This window comes from Alexandromys fortis, unplaced genomic scaffold, assembly GCF_014885135.2.
Source record: "Alexandromys fortis isolate MF-2015 unplaced genomic scaffold, M_Fortis_MF-2015_v1.1 scaffold_88, whole genome shotgun sequence".
Taxonomy (NCBI): domain Eukaryota; kingdom Metazoa; phylum Chordata; class Mammalia; order Rodentia; family Cricetidae; genus Alexandromys; species Alexandromys fortis.
Genome location: NW_026067961.1, coordinates 7,029,613 through 7,049,951, shown reverse-complemented (window position 1 = coordinate 7,049,951; position 20,339 = coordinate 7,029,613). Strand labels below are relative to the sequence as shown.

At 54.5% G+C, this 20,339-nt stretch overlaps 2 protein-coding genes across 5 annotated transcripts in view; one reads left to right on the top strand and one right to left on the bottom strand.

Annotated features, from left to right (window-relative positions):
- The window catches only part of Mthfr (methylenetetrahydrofolate reductase), a 15,571-nt gene extending 8,041 nt beyond the window's left edge, over window positions 1-7,530 (top strand). For all 4 annotated transcript variants that reach the window (XM_050153196.1, XM_050153195.1, XM_050153194.1 and 1 more), the window contains exons 5-12: window positions 1,015-1,208; window positions 1,789-2,039; window positions 2,276-2,410; window positions 2,510-2,690; window positions 2,915-3,097; window positions 3,940-4,041; window positions 5,486-5,605; window positions 5,852-7,530. In XM_050153196.1, the coding sequence (XP_050009153.1) occupies window positions 1,015-1,208; window positions 1,789-2,039; window positions 2,276-2,410; window positions 2,510-2,690; window positions 2,915-3,097; window positions 3,940-4,041; window positions 5,486-5,605; window positions 5,852-6,067 (1,382 nt within the window). In that variant the 3' untranslated portion in view covers window positions 6,068-7,530. The remainder of the gene's footprint in view (window positions 1-1,014; window positions 1,209-1,788; window positions 2,040-2,275; window positions 2,411-2,509; window positions 2,691-2,914; window positions 3,098-3,939; window positions 4,042-5,485; window positions 5,606-5,851) is intronic.
- On the bottom strand, window positions 6,528-20,339 carry CUNH1orf167 (chromosome unknown C1orf167 homolog). The gene is made up of 12 exons (XM_050153134.1): window positions 20,011-20,339; window positions 16,973-17,183; window positions 16,557-16,684; window positions 15,819-15,994; window positions 15,146-15,332; window positions 13,706-13,892; window positions 13,492-13,553; window positions 11,029-11,451; window positions 10,299-10,506; window positions 7,551-7,665; window positions 7,226-7,299; window positions 6,528-6,713 (listed from the first exon to the last, which is right to left on the bottom strand). Exons 1-12 carry the CDS (start codon window positions 20,337-20,339, stop codon window positions 6,528-6,530), a joined length of 2,286 nt encoding a protein of 761 aa, XP_050009091.1.

The window sequence follows — 20,339 nt, the reverse complement described above, 5'->3', positions numbered from 1 at the left end:
ATGTGAGTTTTTAAATTATTTTATATGTATGTTTGCCCTTCCTGCATGTATGTCTGTGCACTGTGTGCATGCCTGGTGCCTACAGAGGCTAGAAAAGGGTCCTCTAAAAGGGCAGCCAGTGCTTTTAACTGAACTACAGGACCATCTCACCAGCTCCCACAATAGAATTCTTAGCCTTTCAGTATCCTGACTCAGAGGGATTTTAGTGCCATGCATACTTTTTTAATTTTTTTTTTTTTTGATTTTGACACAGGGTTTCTTTGTAGCTTTAGAGTGTGTCCTGGAACTCACTTTGTAGACCAGGCTTGCCTCAAACTCACAGAGATTTGCCTGCCTCTGCCTCCCAAGTGCTGGGATTAAAGGTGTGCCATTGCCTAACTTCATACTTTTTTTTAATTAAGAAAAATGTTAGGACTGGGTGCAGAGGCAGTCAGTCTCTTTGAATTCAGGATCAGCTTGATCTGCAGAATTCCAAGCCAGTTAAAGCCACATAGCTACTTAGAGAGACCCTGACTCAAAGAAACAAACCCCCCTTTACCCCCATCTCTGTTACTCAGAGGAACTAGAGATGAAGCTCAGTAGTTGAATGCTTGTCTAACATGCATAAGATGTTGGGTTCAATACCCAAGCCAAAACAAAATAAAACATGAACCAATGCCTTCTGTCCGATGCTCCAATGAGTTAAAAGTCTGGCTCCCTGGCTCCCTAGAAACAGTCCAGTTAGTGTTACTATTGAATGTAGCATTCGGTCTGTGGCTACAAAGTGTGGGCCTAATTTGCCTGAGTGAGGCAGGAGAGTGTCGCATTTGGAACAGTCTGCCCCTCTCCTGGAGGCTCATCTACAGGCTCTGTGGCACAGCCGTGGCTTGGGCAACCACAATTCAGCTGTCCACACTGCTACTGGGGGGCATGCTTGCAGAGCCTGGGCCGAGGACTGTGCCAGGCCCCAGACACTCTGGTGTCTTCACTCCTCGAGCAGGTAGGCTAAGGTCAGTCTCCTCTCTCTACTGGTAGGTTACCCCAAAGGCCACCCCGAGGCAAAGAGCTTTGAGGATGACCTGAAGCACTTGAAGGAGAAAGTATCTGCAGGTGCTGACTTCATCATCACCCAGCTCTTCTTTGAGGCCGACACTTTCTTCAGTTTTGTGAAGGCCTGCACAGAAATAGGCATCTCCTGCCCCATCCTGCCCGGGATCTTCCCTATACAGGTGAGAGGCTCAGGAGGGCCTGGTTCCCCCACTCCAGGGCACTGTCCTGGCCAGGGCTCAGGGCTCCAGGTCATGTGAAGTCCTTCCTCAGTCGTGCTCGATGCCCACCAGGCGTTGTCCACATGCTGCATTTGGTTATCTCAGTTGTCACCCCTAAGACACAATGGGGTGTATAAAGGGCTTATGCTTTGGCCTGCTGACAGATGTCCTTGAAAGTAATTATAACTCTCATCGGATTTTGGTTAAGCTGACCCTGATGGTATACACTTGTAATCCCAGCATTCTGGAGATGGGATCTGTAATTTAAACCTCAGAGTTTGGCAGATGACTGGCCAGTGAGCCTTGGGAATAGCTGAATTAGGTGACCACTGTTGGGCCCAGGGGCTGGCTGATGGCAAGAATGCTGCAGGCAGCTCCCAGAGTCTACAAAGGAGGGAGAAAGCAGGGCAGACCAAGCATGGCTCCGGATTACCACCTGGCTTCCCCAGGTCTCTGCATAAAACTAATTCACCAGAGACTAGAAAGGGAATAAGCTGGAAGACGGCTAGAGATGGCCCCACACCTCTTGTGTCTCGAACAGGGCTACACCTCCCTTCGGCAGCTTGTAAAACTGTCCAAGCTGGAAGTACCACAGAAGATCAAGGATGTAATTGAGCCAATTAAAGATAACGATGCTGCCATCCGCAACTATGGCATTGAGCTGGCTGTGAACTTGTGCCGGGAGCTGCTGGACAGTGGCTTGGTGCCAGGCCTCCACTTCTATACCCTCAACCGTGAGGTGGCTACCACGGAGGTGCTAAAGCAACTGGGCATGTGGACTGAGGATCCCAGGTGAGAAGTGGAAGCTGGAGGAATATTCCAGGGGAGGTAGAGCAGTGATGGTGCAAAGTAACCCTACAGTGGCAAGGAGGTGCGTAGGGACAGCTAGCAGGTCACTGGGTTCCACCCTCCACCTCAGAGGGCTTCCACGTGTAGTGGAGGCTCAGAGTGAGGCTAAGTGACCAGGCTTGGTGACTTCTAGCTCACTCCACTTAATCTCTTGGCTTTTACCCCTTCCTTCTCTCCAGACGTCCCCTGCCCTGGGCTGTCAGTGCAAATCCCAAGCGGCGGGAGGAATATGTGCGCCCCATCTTCTGGGCCTCCAGACCAAAAAGCTATATCTACCGTACACAGGACTGGGACGAGTTTCCCAATGGCCGCTGGTGAGGGCAATAGCCACTCCATGCTAAAAACCGCTGGTGCCTGGAGGGTGTTGGGGTGGGGCTCACAGGAGAGCGCCCTGACCCCGACACTCTTGCCAGGGGTAATTCCTCCTCGCCAGCCTTTGGGGAACTGAAGGACTACTACCTCTTCTACCTGAAGAGCAAGTCCCCCAGGGAGGAGCTGCTGAAGATGTGGGGTGAGGAGCTCACCAGCGAGAAAAGTGTCTTCGACGTCTTTGAACATTACCTCTCAGGAGAGCCGAACCAGCATGGCTATATAGTAAGTGGGGTGGGACGGGCTAACCAGGGTCCCCACCCCAATCTTGTCAGCCTTGGGCTGTTTCCTCGCCCATGGGTGTGCATCTCAGCGGAGGGAAGGGGTAAGAAATCCCACTGAGGAGCCCATGGAGGCGAGACAGACTAGGTCTCCACCGTGACTGTGCAGGGGAGAAAGCCCAGGCCCAGGCCCACGGGTGCCCTAGCTCCGCTCACCTTGCCCTGCAGGTAACCTGCCTGCCCTGGAATGATGACCCCCTGGCAGCGGAAACCAGTCTGATGAAGGAGGAGCTGCTACGGGTCAACAGGCTGGGCATCCTCACCATCAACTCTCAGCCCAACATCAATGGGAAGCCGTCCTCGGACCCTGTTGTGGGCTGGGGCCCCAGTGGGGGCTACGTCTTCCAGAAGGTATGCTACTCGTCCTGGCCAGTGCTTAGGGCACCCCAGAAACTGCACTAGAGCCCTCCTGGGCCCTGCAACAAGTAGCAGATCACCTGGGTTCACCAGTTCGCTGTGTAAAATGGAGGAGGGGGCATTTTATGTTTTGAGGACAAAATATAATAAAGCATATGAAGTGCTCTCCCTGGAGGAAGAACGAGGAAACGGCTCTCAGAGCTCTGGCTGCTAACAAGATCAACACTTTAATCCCAGGCCTGCCAGGCCTAAGTGACACTCCACAGCATGGCCTGAGCCTTGGACTCAGAAGACCTGGGTTTAGATGCCAGCTCTGCTGTCTCCCTTGATGCAGCCCCAAACCTGGCTTCCTCCTCTGGGCAAAAGTACCCACCTTACAGTATTCTGAACATTCTAGAAAATGAAGGGAAAGAGGCATCTGCAGACAGAAGTGCCTTGCCCAGCCCTTTGGTGGCATTGTCACCCAATAGATGGGGAGGCTATCCTGTGCCAGCCTCCTCCCTGAGCCCAAGCTTGTCAGAGTGGCTCTCTTCAGCTCCTCACACCTTTATCCAATGGCTGGTACCTTGGGACCACTCCAGACAGAGAAGCCTCTTTCCTTATGCGCTCACCCAGACTCCACAGTTCATCCCGATCCGCAGTGACACCTCTAATCCCAGAGCCTCAGTGACCTACACTCGTATGAATGGGGTCCTACACTTGGAGGAGGATAGCGTCTGGCTGATGCAGTAGGCAGATCTAGTCAGATGCAGAGGTCGCCTGGAGCAGGGTGAGGAAAGAAGGCAGAGAAGCTGGCAAGGACCCTGGCTTGATGTGATGGGTGTCTTCTCCCTCAGGCCTACTTAGAGTTCTTCACCTCCCCTGAGACCGTGGAGGCCCTTCTGCAGGTGCTGAAGAAGTACGAGCTCCGGGTCAACTACCACATCGTGGATGTACAGGTAAGCCAGCGCCCAGCTTAGATGGTGGCAGGGCTTGAGAAGATCCATGTTTATCCTGACAGTTCCCAGATGCTCAGGCCAGGCTTACTGTACAAGGGGACCAGATGGAGGCAGGCCTCCTGAAAGAGGTCCCAGGCTGGGAAGTAGATGAATATATGCAATGACAAGTCTGTGTAGGCAGGAAAGGCAGGTTCAACATGGGATGCTACAGGATCCTAAGGAGGGTTGTCACACCTGAGAGGTCCAGGGTTTCTAGAAGGGATCCTGTGTGGGCTGAGTCTGTGTGCAATTGTGTGTGTGCATGTGTGTGGGCCAAAGGAAGATGTCCCGTGTCCTCCTCTATCACTGTCTGCTTTGTTCCCTTTAAACAGCATCTCTCACTGAAGCTAGGGCTGTGTTGACAGCATGGGCCTCTGCAGTCCTCTCTCCCCATGCAGGCACACACAGCCATGCCTGGCTGCCCCATGCAGGCACACACAGAGCCATGCCTGGCTGCCCCATGCAGGCACACACAGAGCCATGCCTGGCTGCCCCATGCAGNAGGTCCAGGGTTTCTAGAAGGGATCCTGTGTGGGCTGAGTCTGTGTGCAATTGTGTGTGTGCATGTGTGTGGGCCAAAGGAAGATGTCCCGTGTCCTCCTCTATCACTGTCTGCTTTGTTCCCTTTAAACAGCATCTCTCACTGAAGCTAGGGCTGTGTTGACAGCATGGGCCTCTGCAGTCCTCTCTCCCCATGCAGGCACACACAGCCATGCCTGGCTGCCCCATGCAGGCACACACACAGCCATGCCTGGCTGCTCACATGATACCGGGGCTAAGCTTGTGCAACAAGTGCTCTTACTCATTGAGCCATGTCCCCAGACCCTTGCCTGAATCTTTTTAAGGACAAAGAATAAACAAAGGGCAAAGGGCATGCTGGGGAAAGGGCAGAAGGCAAGGCTCTGGCTGCACTGCCTTGGAGAAAGTGCAAGTAGGACATGGCAGTGTTACACCAGGACCAGGAGCTCTGATGTCCTGCCTGAGGCCTGGAGACTACCCAAAAACAAGGGAGCCTTTTCCCCAGTGGCAGAGTGCCTTGCCTCCGTTTCTTTTTACAAAGATCACAGCAGGTAACTATGGAGGGTGGCAAGGCCCAGGGAACATTGTCAGAGGCCCTTGTGGCCCAGGAAGAAAGCAGGACTGCTGTTGTAGGCCTGGGTGAGAAGCAGCAGCAAAGCCAGCTGTGGCAGCACACGTCTGTAACCCCCAGCATCTGGGAAGCTAATCGCTGGAGGATGAGTTCAAGGCCAGCCTGGATTATAAGCACAGGTAGGGATCAGGGAAAGGAGAGTAGCCCAGGATGCCTCTAAGTCTCTGGTTTAAGTAGAGGGCAGACCAGGAGGGCAGTACAGGCTGGGTGAGGTCGCCAGCAGTGGGGCTGCAGTCGCCCTGCCTCTGTTCCCAGGGGAAGAACATCACTAATGCCCCCGAGCTGCAGCCCAATGCCGTTACGTGGGGCATCTTCCCTGGTCGAGAGATCATCCAGCCTACTGTGGTGGATCCCATCAGCTTCATGTTCTGGAAGGTGAGTGGGTGGGAGGGTGTGTACCCTGGCTACCTTGAGAGCCCTGGGCAGACAGTAGTCCGAAACACGCACCCTAGGACCTATAAACTTGGCCTGGGAGGCCACAAGTTAGCACTTATTTCTGGGCCAGCTGGAGCAGTACTGCCTTGCTCTTCCCTGGGTAGCCCTCAGGGAAACAGTGGGAGCCAGGACCTAGGTGTGGTAGCCCTGTTGACCCTGTACACATGTGTCTGTGTCCTCATGTAGGATGAGGCCTTTGCCCTGTGGATTGAGCAGTGGGGCAAACTGTATGAGGAGGAGTCCCCGTCCCGCATGATCATCCAGTACATCCATGACAATTATTTCCTGGTCAACCTGGTGGACAACGAGTTCCTGCTGGACAACTGCCTGTGGCAGGTGGTGGAAGACACATTTGAGCTGCTCAACAGGCACTCCACAGAGAGAGACGCACAGGCGCCATAAGCCTCCTGGAGCCCCCTCATCTTTCCACACATGACAGCGACAGCTAGACTGGCCGGGAGCAGCCAGGCTGTGACTAGATCTGAGATGCCCCATTTAGGGGGCTCGTGCTCTCTGCTCAAGCCCATGAGATGAGATGCGATTCATTGAGCAAGGCCCAGCTATGTTCCTTCTGAGTGGGCACTCCCGCCAGCTGCCGTCCTCTCTGTTCGGCCTAGCCTAGAAGCTGTCCCTGGCCCTCCTCTCCAGTCAGCCCTCAGGCCTCGCCGCCTGGGATAGTGACTGGCAGGTACAAATGGCTGCCCCTGAGGCCTGGCTTCCGACCTCCTGGTCCTGTTTGAGTCAAGGATGGGGAGGAAGCTGTCCATAGAGCAACTTAGATAGAGCAGGGGATTCCCTCTCCCTTTGTCCCCTAGACCCAGATGACAACAGTGGAGAGCAGCCTGGAAGAAGGGATGTTCTTTTATTGTGCCCCCAGAGCTCTGGGAGCTGAGCCTCCAGCTGTGGGCCTGGCCCAGTTCTGTTTGTTTCTCGGGCTGCGTAGCTCACAGCACAGCTGCTGCTGGGCCCAGCTCTGCTCCACACCTGCTATGTCTGGTTCTTCTCGTAGGCTCTTGGCTACCAGGCGCCGGTACCACTTTCCAAAGGCCTGGAAGCAGGGAGGGACAAGAAAGGACATGTGTCTCGGCTCCCTCCAGGGCCTGACTGGGCCTGTCAGACTGACACCTGAGCCATGTTCTTTGTATCTCAACCAGAGGCTTTTTCCTCTGCCCTCACAGCCGGGTCGCGGTATCTCAGCCCAAACATACAGGCTCTGGATAGACTGCACTTGTGGCCTGGGAAGCTGTGCCCAGTGACCTGCAAATGACCCAGGCCCTGCAGGGACCAGCATGGGTAGCCAGTGCCACAAACAGCCTGGTCTCAGGTTGAGTGACTGACACTGGGCTGGGCTTATGGCCACCAGTCAAGGGCTCTGATAACCATTGTGCTCTGTAACCATTGATCAGCTTACTGAATGAGGAAACCTCGGGGTGCTGAGCAGGGACAGCCCCTCCCCTCTCCCTGGCTCAGCCCAAAGGTGACACTGTTTGGAAGACTGGCTAGGCGAGGTGAGGTAGAGCCACCTGGGAAAGGACCCAGCTCTCTTCCTGCTGGAGTAACCGCTGAGCCACCTGCAGCTGAAGGACCCTTTTCCGCCATGTCCTCCAGGCCTGGTCCAGGTGCCACTGTCTGAGCTACAGAGAGAGTTGACAGAAAAGACTTTGCCGTCCTGGCAGCCGTAGCCCTTGTACTTCTGCTGCCCCAGGGAGAAAGGGAAGTGACAAAGGGGCTGTCCTCTGACAATGTTAGCAGACATGGACTCCTGACTTTAGTCCAGAGACCACAGCGAGATACAGGTTTGTCTGGAGTTGGCCGAGGGATGAGATGAATGAGAGAAGCTGCTCCCAGGGCCTCTGCAGGATGGAGAGGAACTAAGCCCACCTACCAGGGTCCGAGACAGCTGCTCCGCCCAGTGAACATCTACCCAGAGCTGCCATGCCCTTGCCAGGCACCTGGCCCGCTGCGAAGCCTGGATCTGCCGACACTGTCGGCGTCTGTTCCTGCAGGCCAAGGACAACACAACCTCTACAAGGTGAAAAGCAAGTCCCCGGGGTCATCCTGCTGGGGTCACCCAGTTCCACCCCTCCTCCATGATGTCACATGCACAGTTGCTCCTGCCCTAGCCACCTTTGAGGAGCCTCGCCTTGGCCCTGGAGGGCCCTGGTCTCAGAGCTGCAGCGTTTGCCTAGTCCTGTAGGGGGCTGTGCCCACGCAGGCAGTGGCAGCCAGAACTGGAAGGTTGGGCAGAGAGGCTGCTCTGTGTCACCTGGAGAGAAGAATTGCGTCGAGAGGATAAGCCTTGGTTTGGGGGAGCAGTGGCCACCCTCAGGTACCCAGGTTGGAGGATGGCCCAAGGAACTAAGGGGGTAGAAGAGAATCACCCAACAGCTGTGAACTGGGGAGGCCTGAGGGCTGAGACCCCGGGACTCAGCTTCTTACTGTGAGCACAGGATGTGGTCTTCTGTGTGCCTCTACCAGGCTGCCATGCCAGGGTGGGCAGCACACTCGGTCTAACAGGTGTCCAGCAGCTGTGGGTCTGAGGAACAGCGGGGGAGCAAGGATCAGATGCCTTGAGCCTGCTGATCAGGAGGGATTCCTGCCTGACCCCTGCCAGAACAGACTCCCACTTGTGTGTATAGTCACCTGGGAGTCCCAAGACCCACCAGAGGAGGCAAGCTGCTAGTACTTAGATGGCACTGCCCCTTCTGGCCAGTCTCCCATCTGCTGAAGACATCTAAGCCGAGGCTGGTCCAGTAGTAGCTGCAGCTGTCCTGTGGTAGAGCTCAGGCCACCCCTGAGAGCTAAGTTATGCTTCTGACTTAGGATACAGCTGAAGCCTTGCCTCTGAGATATGGCCTGCCACTGCAGGATGGCGCACCACCTGCACACAGTGCCAGATAAGGGCGACCTGGCCGTGTGGGGGGGGGGGGGACAATAAAGAGCAAGACCTTGGCTGCCATTCTCAGTGTCTGCTTTGTTTCTAGACACCCCAGTGTATGAGAGGACAGTGTAAGGGAGAATGAAGGTTTGGTTTGGTTTGGTTTAGTTTTTTGAGAGAAGGTTTCTCTGTGGGACTGTCCTGAAACTCTGTGGACCTGGCTGGCCTCAAACTCATAGCTATTCCCCTTCCCTCTGCCTCCTGAGTGCTAGTATTAAAGTCATGCACCACACCATCCAGCAAGAAAAGAGTATGTATAATTTTAAAAGGTGGCAGTGTCCCCCTGAAATTCCAACTCAAGAGGCTGAGTTGAAGTAGCCTGGACTATACAAGCTGGGTCTACAAAGCCCTGTAACATCTAGAAGGAAAGAAGCGTGAGACCCCGTGATCTGCTGTTGCCTTAGGCCCACCCCTGGGAGTTCTGAAACCCTGCATCACTATTGCAATTCTGTTTAGGAGGCAGAAGTCACTTTAGTGATTTCCTTAGACTCGTTCTAAAGTCAATTCCGTTCTTTCTAGCAATCTGAAGTAGGACTCTTGGTGATGCCAAGTTGTCATTAGGAACACTGTCTGGCCTGTCAGGATGGTGGGCTGGATCTCTCAGCTACATCTCCAGTCTACTGGGCAATGCTGTTGCTTGCCCCTGGCACTTGTGATGCCCTCTTCACTCCTGCTAGGCCACAGCCTCTCATTACCGTGTCAGAGCTAAGGACTGAAACAAACAAAACCCTGCTTTCTCCTGTATTTTTTGTAATGGATACATGGGTACATTTCATTTCTTCCAATAAAGTCACATTACCACTCTTTCCATATATCCATCTTTTTAAAGACGTGTGTGTGTGTGTGTGTGTGTGAACGTGCCAGTGCAAACCAGAGCAGGGACAGAGTCATCAGATGCCCTGGAGTGGAGCTTCACAGGGTTGTAAGATCCTGATGGGGTGCTGGGAACTGAACTCAGGTCCTCTGGAGGAGCAGCTAGTGCTCTCTACCATGGAACCATCTCTCCAGCCCCAGACTGCTGTAACTGCATTTAAGGTCTAGTGATGTAGCTTGGTGGTGATGTGCTTGCCGAGCATGTGCAAGCCCCATGTTCTCTCAAAGATTAATGTGTGTGCTGAGTGTGGGAGGGGGCAGCAGTGCCTTGGTACACAACGTGGAGGCCAGAAGACAACTCGTGGAGTTATTATCTCCTTCCACCTTTACATCAGGTCTGAGGGTCAGATCAAGTCACTGGGCTGGCATGGCAAGCACCTTTACCTGCCTAGCCACCCCACTGACCCACAAACACCGTTTTGTTTGGTTTTTTATTTGTCTTTTTGAGATACAGAGTTTTACTCTGCATCCCTGGCTGGCTTCCAACTCAGAGATCTGTCTGCCTCTGCTGTCCTGATGCTGGGATTGAAGTCATATATCACTATGCCCAGCCACAAACACTTAAAAAAACAACAACAACAGTGTCTGTTTCCTTAATAGACAAAGACCTCTTGTAACCAGATTTGCACAGGGCAGTCACTAGGAGGTTTACTGATGGGCCCCGCTTCCACCCTGTTGTCAGCCACTCAGAGCTGGGTCAGGTGGTGTCTGTAAGTCTGTTTGTCCCTGGAATCACAATCCCATCAAGGGCAGAAACCATCTGATTTTAAGACTGGGGAAATGACTCCCCACACAGTGCACACACACCTGGGCCCACCTCACCTGTATCAAAAAGTTTGGGGTGTCCATCAGGTGCAGGAGATGCCCTCTGCTGAAGTTCATGCCCTGTGCCTGGGTCTGTCTCCAGTGAGTTGGTCGCCACTGAACCCAGTATGTCCTAAGAAGACACCGAAGCCTCTGCCAGCAGTGGGTGACATCAGTGTGCTGGGCGTGACCCCAGACTGCTAGCTGCATCCAGACTTCTAGGACCCTGGAGAAGAAGGTGGTGCCCATTAGAGCCTGAGTTCTAGGGCTCTGCAAAAGGCAAATGCCCAGGTCCCAGCCCTCCCACCCCAGGGCCCTCCCACCCCGGGCCCCTCCCACCCCTATTCTGTATAATCCATGAAATACGCATGTACGGTATTGGAAGTAGGTAGACTATCACACACATCAGGGGCAAGCATCTTGTTTAAAGGACAGGGAGGACAGTCCTAACTAACACCTTATATTCTGTTCCCCTCCCCTGCCAGTGCATTGCCCATTTGCTGTCTTGAACACATGGGCACACTTGGCAGGGCTGCAAGGCAAGGCAGCTAATGTCATAAGCTTTTCCAAGGACGGGCCATACTAGAAAGTGACACAATTGGGACCCATGCCAAACATCAAGATGTCTCTGCCCTCCTGCCACCCAGACACTCAGCAAGCACCACTCAGCCACCCACTATGCCCCACCCTTACCAAAACCTGACCTGGAAGAACAGTGTGAGGCTGCCCTAGGGCCTTGGGCACTAACCTGGTTGTCAGTTGCTGTGCAGCCTGAGCTTGGTGGATGTGGCCTAGGTAGGACTTGTGCACCCACAGGACCAAGCACATGGCCACCTGGACTGCGGTCAGGACTTGAACTCTCCTTCCTCCCTGTTGCAGGACCTCACAGCACTGTCCCAGGGTGACTCTCCACACCACAAAAGGCTGCTGGGCCTGGGCCCTCCTCAGCTCTCTGTCAGTTCCATGCTGCTGAGGAAAGCTTCTCCAGCCTAGGACAGAGGCCTGGGCCATGCACCGATCCTGTGCCAGGGGCCCCATTCTGCAGGCCTCCTGTGAGCTAGCAAGTGTGGCCCCCAGGCCTCTTCTCAGGTCGTCCTGGAAGGCTTGTCCTTGCTGCTGGCCCTGGGACGCTTCTACATCCCTCATGCGTTCACACCAGGCCTGGAAATAGCTGCAAGGGAGCAGGAGGGGGCCCAGGTCAGCTCTTGTTTGTGTGTTGTGTTTATTCAAAGCGACAGCTGCAGACATGCCTGTTATCTCAGCGCTGAAGCAGGGGGATCTCTGGGGCTAGCCTGGGCTAGCTTGGGCTGGAAAAACCAAGGGCTGGGGAATCTAACTCAATTGATCAGCAAATTGTCTCAGTGGGTGAGGGCATTTGCTGCCGACCCTGACAACCTGAGGTAAATCCCCTAGAATCATGTATACGATGGAGAAAATCGGACGTCCGCACAAGAGCTGTGGCACATGCACAACCAATTAACTAGTTCATTAATTAAAACAAAACCGTATGTGGGGGCTGCGAGTGTGACTCCAAGCGTGGCTCTGGTGGACTGGATGGAGCCTTAGCCCAGCATGCCAAGACCTTGGATTCTATCCCCAGAACTGAAGTTAATTAGTTACATAAAATGTTCAAGTGTTGGGGGCTATTTGTTGCTCAGCAAGGGGTGGGGGCCTCCTGGAGATGTGACTATAACTTGGCTGGGGTCAAACTCACTACCAAGAGAAAGGTCCTCCTTTATGCTGAGCCAGAATCCTGGGAAGCCAGCCATCCCCTTTCCTTTCCCAGACAGGCTTCTCTCCCAGGCTGCTTGCAGCAAGCCCGTTCCTTCCGCCTAACTAGCATCATGGCCCTGAGAGTACCAGGACTCTGTCTTCCTGACCTCAAGAGTGCAACTCCTGGAGGCCAGGCAAAGCAAAGGTGACAGGGATGAAGAGGGGGTGCTGTTCTGGCCTGGAGTTTGCCATGAACTACCTCATGGGATCCCAGTCACCCCTGTAGCATGTACAGTACTATCCCTGTTTTACAGATAGCGGAACAGACACTCAGAGTACTTAGGTGACTTAAGATCTACACAGCACAGCAACCACATGGTGGCTCACAATCATCTGTAATGGGTGTCTGGCGCCCTCTTCTGGCCTGCAGGCAGACATGCAGGCAGAACACTATACATATAAATAAACAAATCTTTATAGAGAGATGGCTCAGTGGTTAAGAGCACTGACTGCTCTTCCAGAGGACCTGAGTTCAATTCCCGGCAACCACATGATGGCTCACAACCATCTGTAATGAGGTCTGGTAACCCAGACCCCTGGGCTCTGAGAAATGGCTCAGGAATTCTGAGTGTCTCTAAGGGACACTGGCCTTTTCCTCTTCCAGGATAGCCCCACCCATTCCTTGGCTCACTCTGCCAGGGCCACTGGCACCAGCCCCGACCCCGATCCTGGACTCTTCTGCACTTGCCCATCACAGGCCTGAGGCCAGTGAGCAGCTAGCTCTCTCCAGGGCCCTTGATTGCGGTCCAGTGGCTCCAGCTGAGGATACTGGGAAGGAAGGGGAGTGTTCACATTGAGCACAGCTGTTGGGCTAGCCTCACCCTCTTCCCACCTCCATCCTCCCCTCAGCAACAGGTATATCCCGGGCGGTCCTTTTCCAAGTTCTAATCAAAGAGAGGATGGGTTGCTGGGGATTAGAGGGGTCTAGGGCCCTTCCAAAGGACACGATGACAGGTGACAGGGCTAGAAAAGGATTCTCAACCTCCAGTGCCAAGTCCAGGGCTCAGCCATTGGAGTCAGCGCTGTAATTGTCCTCATTTTACAGAAAGGGAAGCAGAGACACAGAGAAGTAACTTGCCCCAAATCACACAGCCAGAGGCACAAAGCAAGTGTTGGGATATAGGCAGTCCCTTCTCGAGCCCTGCTCTGTGAGAGCATCCGGAGAGAACTATACGACAATGTCTTGGTCCAGCTCCCGCCTTCACATGGGCAGAAGGACGGGAGAAGTGAAATGGCCCTGAATCTGGGGACCATGCTGACTGGGATGTGGGCAGGGACCCCTCCTGAGATGCAGACTATACAGGCTGCTGCTGGGAAGGCCAAGGTGGGATGGGGGGGTAGTGAGTGGGGGGGGGGGGGGGAAGCAGTCAGTCAGGAAGCAATGGCATCACTGCACAGTGGCCAACAGGGCTCTCCCTTTCTGGGGAGGGGTTCCTACCGCCTCTGGAGAGTACACCTGTACCACCTCACTGCTGCGCCCTGAGTCTGCTGGACCCGCACCTGCCAGGGAAGAAGGCACAGTCCCTCTTCTGTCCCCCGGCTGCCCACAGGACACCAACCAGGAAGCCTCCAGGAGGGTGGGGGCCCTGGAAATCTGGGGATAAGGGGTGAGTCCTGGGTCCCCCCATCTCCAACCCACTCCAGTCCCTCACCTTCTCCAGTGACCCTTCTGATGTTCTGCAGCTGGGCCAGGCCTCCCCTCCCAGGCTGTAGTCCCATGGCTCCGGTGCTAATATGGTCTCCAGGCTGCTTGAGGGAGGGTCCAGACCCCAGACCCTCAAGCGCCACTGCCTCAGGAAGTACTGCAGAACCCGCTTCTGCATGCCCTGCAAAAAGGAGCTAAGGGAGAGGGCCAGGTGAGTCTCCGGGACTCTCAGCACCCACGACTGGGACAGGGTTGCTGTGAGAGGGCCCAGTGGGAAGGCCTTGGCCAGTTGAAACTGATGGATCACTCAGAGCTTCAAGAGATGATGTCCTAGCTCAGCGGTGGAGCCCTTATTCAGTATGGATGAGCCTGGGGATCTGATGCCCGGGGCCCATCAACACAAACAAGCACTCTAGTGACGGCTCAGCCCACTGCCCTCTAGTGGGGAACTCAGTTTAAAAGAAAACAAAAACTACAAACACTTTTTTCCCTAAAAACAAAGCAAAGCAAAGCAAAATAAAACAAAAAATAAATAAACACAAGCTAGGCATGGTTGTTCACCATTGTAACCCCACCACTCAGGAAGCTGAGGCAGGAGGATTGTCAATAGTTTGTAGTCATCCTGAAATATGTGCCACCATGCTTGCTAGAATGGAATTCTCTTCAGTTCCTTCCTTCCTTCCTTCCTTCCTTCCTTCCTTCCTTCCTTCCTTCCTCCCTCCCTCCCTCCTCCTTCCATTTGTTTTTTTAATATTTATTTATTATGTATACAATATTCTGTTGTGTGTATGCCTACAGGCCAGAAGAGGGCGCCAGACCTCTTTACAGATGGTTGTGAGCCACCATGTGGTTGCTGGGAATTGAACTCAGGACCTTTGGAAGAGCAGGCAATGCTCTTAAGCGCTGAGCCATCTCTCCAGCCCCCTGTTTTGTTTCTTGAGACAGGTTTCTCTTTGTAGCCCTGATCGTCATAGAACTCACTCTGAAGACCAGGCTGGCCTCAAACTCACAGAGATCCATCTGCCTCTGCCTCCCGAGCGCTGGCATTAAGAGAGTGCACCACCACCACCCTGCTAAAATGGAATTCTTAGCTCTGTAAAGGCTGGCTTATTCTCCCTAACAGCTTAGCCTAGAAGCTGGCCCCCAATGACCCCAGCCTCCCTTTCCCACAGCCACCAGTCAGCCTGAGCTCAGAACCCTGGCGCTGCCTATCCTTGTAAAGGCAGTTGGGAGAAAGTGGCCCCAGCAGCTTTAGGCTTGGCCACTGTCTCAGTGCCCCACAGCCACCTCCCAGGGCCCGATACCTGCTGGGGGACACAATGCATCATATCAGGCCTCCTGCCAAGGCCACGGGAAGGCTGGGATGTTGAACAGGACCTAAAGGACACTGGCCATGTATCCACACTGCACCGGGGCTGACCCTGTGTCATCAGCTCTGGTCACCTACACGGCTTGCTGGTGCTGGTAGAGTCGCGTCCTCCAGAGCAGCAGGACCCGGTGCAGGGCCAACATTTGGCAGGCTTCCCATAGGGAGCACCGACCTGGCTCCATGGGTAGCTGCTGGGCCTGGACCACTGTCTCTAGGCAATGGGTGGTGGCAGTTCCTGGGACTAAGATGCTGAGGGTCTTATTCCCTGGGAAGAAGGCAGGAAGTGGTTAAATTGCTATTCACAAACATGCAGCTGCAGCCTCAGGCCTCCTGGGCTTCCCCACCATAGACACTGCTTTCCCGTGTCCTCTACAGGTTCCCCACAAGGCTGCTTCAAGTCCCCATCTTCCCCAGCTTGGGAAGGGACTATATGTCCCCCTCCAGCAGATCAGGGCCTTCCTGGAACAGAGGGCTACATACCTTCAAGGTAGAATATGGGACAACTCAACACTAAGACAGAATAGTCCCCTGCCCAGAACAGCTTACAAGGGGACAGGGATGCAGCCCAGAAAAGGCCTGCTCCCTCTGAGAACCCTTCCCAGCAAGCCCCCCTCAAGCCCCCCAGACTCCCCAAGGCCCAGCTCGGCCCTCTCCCTTATTATAATATTCATGAGTTTCACTGGGCTCCAGAGCTTAACCAATTGGAGCTCTGGTTGGAGGGAAGGGCCCCCCTGTATTTGCCATGGCTCACCTGTCTTCCGCTGGTAGAAGGCCAGCTGAGCCACCTTTGCCACATCTGAGGCCTGGAGCTGACTCATCTTCGTCCACTGTCCCAGGCATATCCTCAGGAGCCTCACTCTTTGGCGGGCCAGGTGTCTCCTGTACTGGGCCGCTCTTTGAGCGAGCCGTTGCCAGGCCCTAAAGCACCTAGAGAGGGAAGGGAAACTACCCTTGGTGACACCTACAGTCACCTGCCTCCTGCCACACACACACTTCTGTGGGCCTGGCCTTCATCTTTCCGAGTCTCTGTTTCTCATCTTTGAAACAGAAGGCTGTGAGGAACTGAGTGTGGTATCTGCTCAGGCTACAAATGTCATCCCCGAGGGCCTGGAAACCCCAGCATCACCCCACCCGGTCTCCCACGGCCACCCTTGTCTCACTCATTCTGTTGGTTCCGACTCAGTGACCAGAGGGGTGTTTCGCTCATCTAGAGTCCAATCAGCTTAAGTACTTGCTCAGCCTCCTAAGGCATCCCCTTTGCTCCTAGAATAAAATCTCAATTCCTCCCCATGGTCCCCAAGCTAGGTGGGACCTGACCCCAAACACCTTTTCCACCCATCTCAAAACACCACAGAGGCCCCCTTAGCAGCTCAGGATTGCTGGCTTTGGGGTTTGTTTGTTTGTTTTGTGGGCAGGGGCAGGGAGGGGGCAGGGAAGCAGGCCACCAGCTGCCTAGGCCACATTGCCCAGTCTTGGTGCCCAAGCTCACCTGCATTTACAGGCAAGGTCCACGGTTGCTTTTCTTCCCAAGGAAGGGCTTCCCTTAGAAGCAAGGAATGGTGATGCAGCCTGGCTGTGGGGTTGCTCCTGTTTCTGCTGCAAAGTGATATGGCTCCCCTGGGTCAAAAGACAAGGGGCACCTGCCGGTTTAGGCCTGCACTGAGGCTCCTGTCAGCTGCCCAAGCACTGACCCTATCCTAATGCTACCCCATTTCCTCAGAAATAGCCAAGGAGGAAGAACACCCACACAGCCTCCCCGGCCAAGTTAGCAAATCACTAATAAAAAACTGCCCACAGGGAACTGGAGAGGTCAGTCATGAGCTGCAACCTGGGCCCGCAGACACTCTCTCAGGCACACCAGAGCCATGGCATTGCCCCCCAAGCTCCAAGCTAGAGAACACCGACCTCTTGGAAGTTCCAGGCCTGCAGGGCTTCTGCATGCTGTCCCCAAGCTGCCTCTAGCCGGGCCTCGCGGAGCCGTAGGACACAGCGCAGTAGTCTGAGGCTCTTTTGAATCAGCCACCTGTGGTTCTGAGCTACTACGGCCTCAGCTCTTGCCTGGTGCCTCTGGGACAAGCGCCTCCAGGCTCTGAAGCTTCTGGACAGCAGTTTCCGGCTGGGGACAGAGCAAGACTGATGAGGGGCAGACACAACTTTCAGCTCCCTGGGACTCCATTCATGTGGCTTTTGCAGGAATGAAGGTGACAGCCGTCCACAGCAGAAGTCCCAGCTGCAGACCTAAAGAACTCTCTTTGCTGATGCCTGGACTTAAAATCGCCCCCTTCCCATTGCCCCCGAAGCAACAGGCTTCCCAGAGAGGACAACTGCCCCACTACATTGATGTCCACAATTCCCAGCCATCCAAACCCAGGGGCGTAGGGCTTGTCTTTGGGCCCTGGAGGTCCCTGGTTTCTTATGTATGAAGACAGCTCTGTCCCCTTGAAATCCTGCCGAGGTTCTGCCATTAGATGTCTATCTCCATAAAGTCCTGATAGCACAGGGAGATGGGTCAGGAGCTGTCCCTGGAGTGGCCCCTGACTACCCCCACTCCCACACAACAGGGCCTCACCAAGCTGCCTGGGGATCTGAGGTCCTGACACTTTGAGCCTTGTTCTGCAGAAACAAAAGCCATGATAGTTCTCAGCCTAGAGAGTAGGAGTGACAACTCTAGCCAAGGTTCCCTGCTCCCTATCCCCTCTCCCCGCATCTGGGGGCCCCTACCTGCCGAGTTCTCTGAGCTGGGGTTGTATTTGATGGGCAGGAGGCCATCCTCTCCCCATCCCTGCCTGTTTTTTCCTGTGGGGCCTTCTCTCTTCCTTCCTGCCCAGGCAGGACACTGAAGGAGGTTGGAGATTGGAGTCTGGCCTCCCTGCTCCCTGCCTCTCCTGTGACACTGAAGTGCTCTCTGTTCCTCTTGTTGTATGGAAGGCCTGGGGAGCCCTTCTCTCTTGCCCCAAGGTGTGGGGTAGAAAGAATCTCCTGGTCTGAGGCAGAGAAATCCCCAGGCAGTGTTCCCAGAGTGGCCTCATGTAACAGGAGATTGAACACAGGGGACTCTGAGAGTCTAGCTTGGACCTCAAGAGTCTCCAGGAGACTGGGCCAATGTTGGGCAGGGGTTGACTGGCTACCACCAGTGTGGGGCCCCCTCTGTGTAGGGGCTGGGTGCTTCTTGGATGTTGGGCTTCCTGAACGGGTTGTTTCAGGCTCTAGGTGTGGGATGGAGTCCAGCAGCCAGTGGTCAGCATTGCACATGGAATAGGAATGGGCCCAAGACTGGCTGTGGGCAGACACAGACAGATCCTCCAAGGTAAGGGGCTCCCCCATGAGCCTGGGTACCCTGCTCCCTGAACCACACCAGGGCCTGGGGCCAGGCCGTGTGCACTTGTCAAGAGGTGCCAAGCCCCCAGAGAGTCTCGGGTCCAAGCAGAGGGTGTCTGTGACCTGGAGTGTCTGCCTCTGGCAGGTGGATGGGCCTGTTGGTAGCAGGCAGCTGTTGCGCAGATGGGGACTAGTGATCCCTCGGTAGCACAGATTACTCTGCTGTGCAAAGGGCTCTCGGGGCCTCCCCGGGGACCTCCCTGCTGGAAGCTGTAGGTTACTCTGTTGCCAAAGACCTGTGTCACCTAGTTGGTCGGTTGTGTCCTTCAGGGCAGGGGCCAGATGGGGGCGGGGGCTGGCCAGATTACTTTGAACTTGGTAGGGTTTCTGGCATAACGCTGAGCCTTGGGGGCGTGTGGCAGCTTGGAATACGGGCATCCTCCGACCTCCTCTATTCCCCAGGCTGATGTCCATGTTCCTCCAGGGTCTCTTCAGCTCTATAAGGAAGAAAGAGACAGCCACACCCTAGGACCAGGTGATGGCTTCACCGGTAAGACAAGTGGGTATCCAAGCCTCAGAGCTGGGGAGTGGCAGGGCTCCTGGTAGGAGGGAGTCAGGACTTCAGCTCCACAGCCTTGAGGTAGCCAATGTGCAGGCCAGGCCCTGGGCCTCAAAGCCAGGTGGTGGTATGGTTTGTCATGAGGCCAGCTACAGAAAGCACGGAAGACAAGGCGGCAGAGAAGAGCTGTCTGATATGGGGGCAACCAACTGAGAAGAAGGGGGAAAGGGGGGAAAGGAAAAAGTGAAGGGTGACCAGCTTACAATTTACCCAGTGGTCACCCAGAACTAGCAGTACCCCCTTGGATGCCCTTCAGTGACCTCAGTTGATCCCGGCATAAAAATCAGAATCTGGCCAGGTGGTAGTGGTGCACACCTAATCCCAGCACCAGACCCAGGTGGGTCTCTGTGAGTTCAAGGCCATCCTGGTCTACAGAGTAAGTTCCAGGACAGCCAGGGCTACACAGAGAAACTCTGTCTTTTTTTTAAAAAAAAGATGTATTTATTATGTATATAACATTTTGCCTTCAAGTATGCCCTCAAGCCAGAGGGGGGGTGCCAGATCTCATTACAGATAGTTGTGAGCCACCTGGGAATTGAACTCAGGACCTCGAAGAGCAGCCAGTGCTCTTAACCACTGAGCCATCTCTCCAGCCTGAAACCCTGCCTTGAAAAACCAAAAAGAGAGGGGAAATCAGAATCTGAATTTGTTTTGGGGCTGTTTGTACCCTTGACTGAACCAGCTCTGTGGCCTTCCTATAGTCTGAAATCCCTCACTCCCAGGATCTCACTCTCTAGTAACTCTGGCTCAGGGACCTATATTTCTGAGGCCCTACCCCACAGGGACTCCACCCTTCAGAGAAGGTGCCCTCCCAAGATCTTCCCCTTTGGGACCCTTCCCTCCTGAGGCCCCACCGTTCCATCCTTCTCAAGAACCCTCCTTTGGGATGATGCTGTACCAACCAAGCCAACCTTGGGAAGCAAATCTTCAGAGCTAGGAGGGCGCTAAGTAGGTACCTGGGGAGGACCCACTGCCACTGCCTTGCCAAGTTCAGTGAGCTTCTTACCTGGCCCCAGGGCGGTCATAGTCTTTGGGGGTACATTCTCCTTGTATCTGGTGGCAGGTCTTGGCTCCATGGGCTGTGGGAGAGTTTGTGCATTCCATTAGATGGGTTGGGGTGGGGTTTAGCTCAGGGTCGCACACTGGCCTGAAATATATGAAGACCTGGGTTAGATTCTTAGTATAAGGACAGGGAAAGGAACGGTCAGGCTCCGTGGAGAAAGAAGATACCCTGGTCACAGGGCACTGTTCCTCGTAATAGCCACACCCTCGGCTATTCTGGACATGGGCCCTCTCTGCATAGGCCCTTTGGGGTCTCTGCTCACTGCCCCACAT

What these genes read in the sequence shown, in the direction of transcription:
- CUNH1orf167 (XM_050153134.1), bottom strand. Translation starts at nt 20,339, where the DNA reads ATGTGGGGCAGTGAGCAGAGACCCCAAAGGGCCTATGCAGAGAGGGCC. An exon ending in TACCAGCACCAGCAAGCCGT is followed by an intron (nt 13,893 to 15,145) that starts GTAGGTGACCAG and finishes CCTCTCCCTTAG; the next exon opens with CTCCTTTTTGCAGGGCATGC. An exon ending in GCACAGCAACTGACAACCAG is followed by an intron (nt 10,507 to 11,028) that starts GTTAGTGCCCAA and finishes CTTCTTCTCCAG; the next exon opens with GGTCCTAGAAGTCTGGATGC.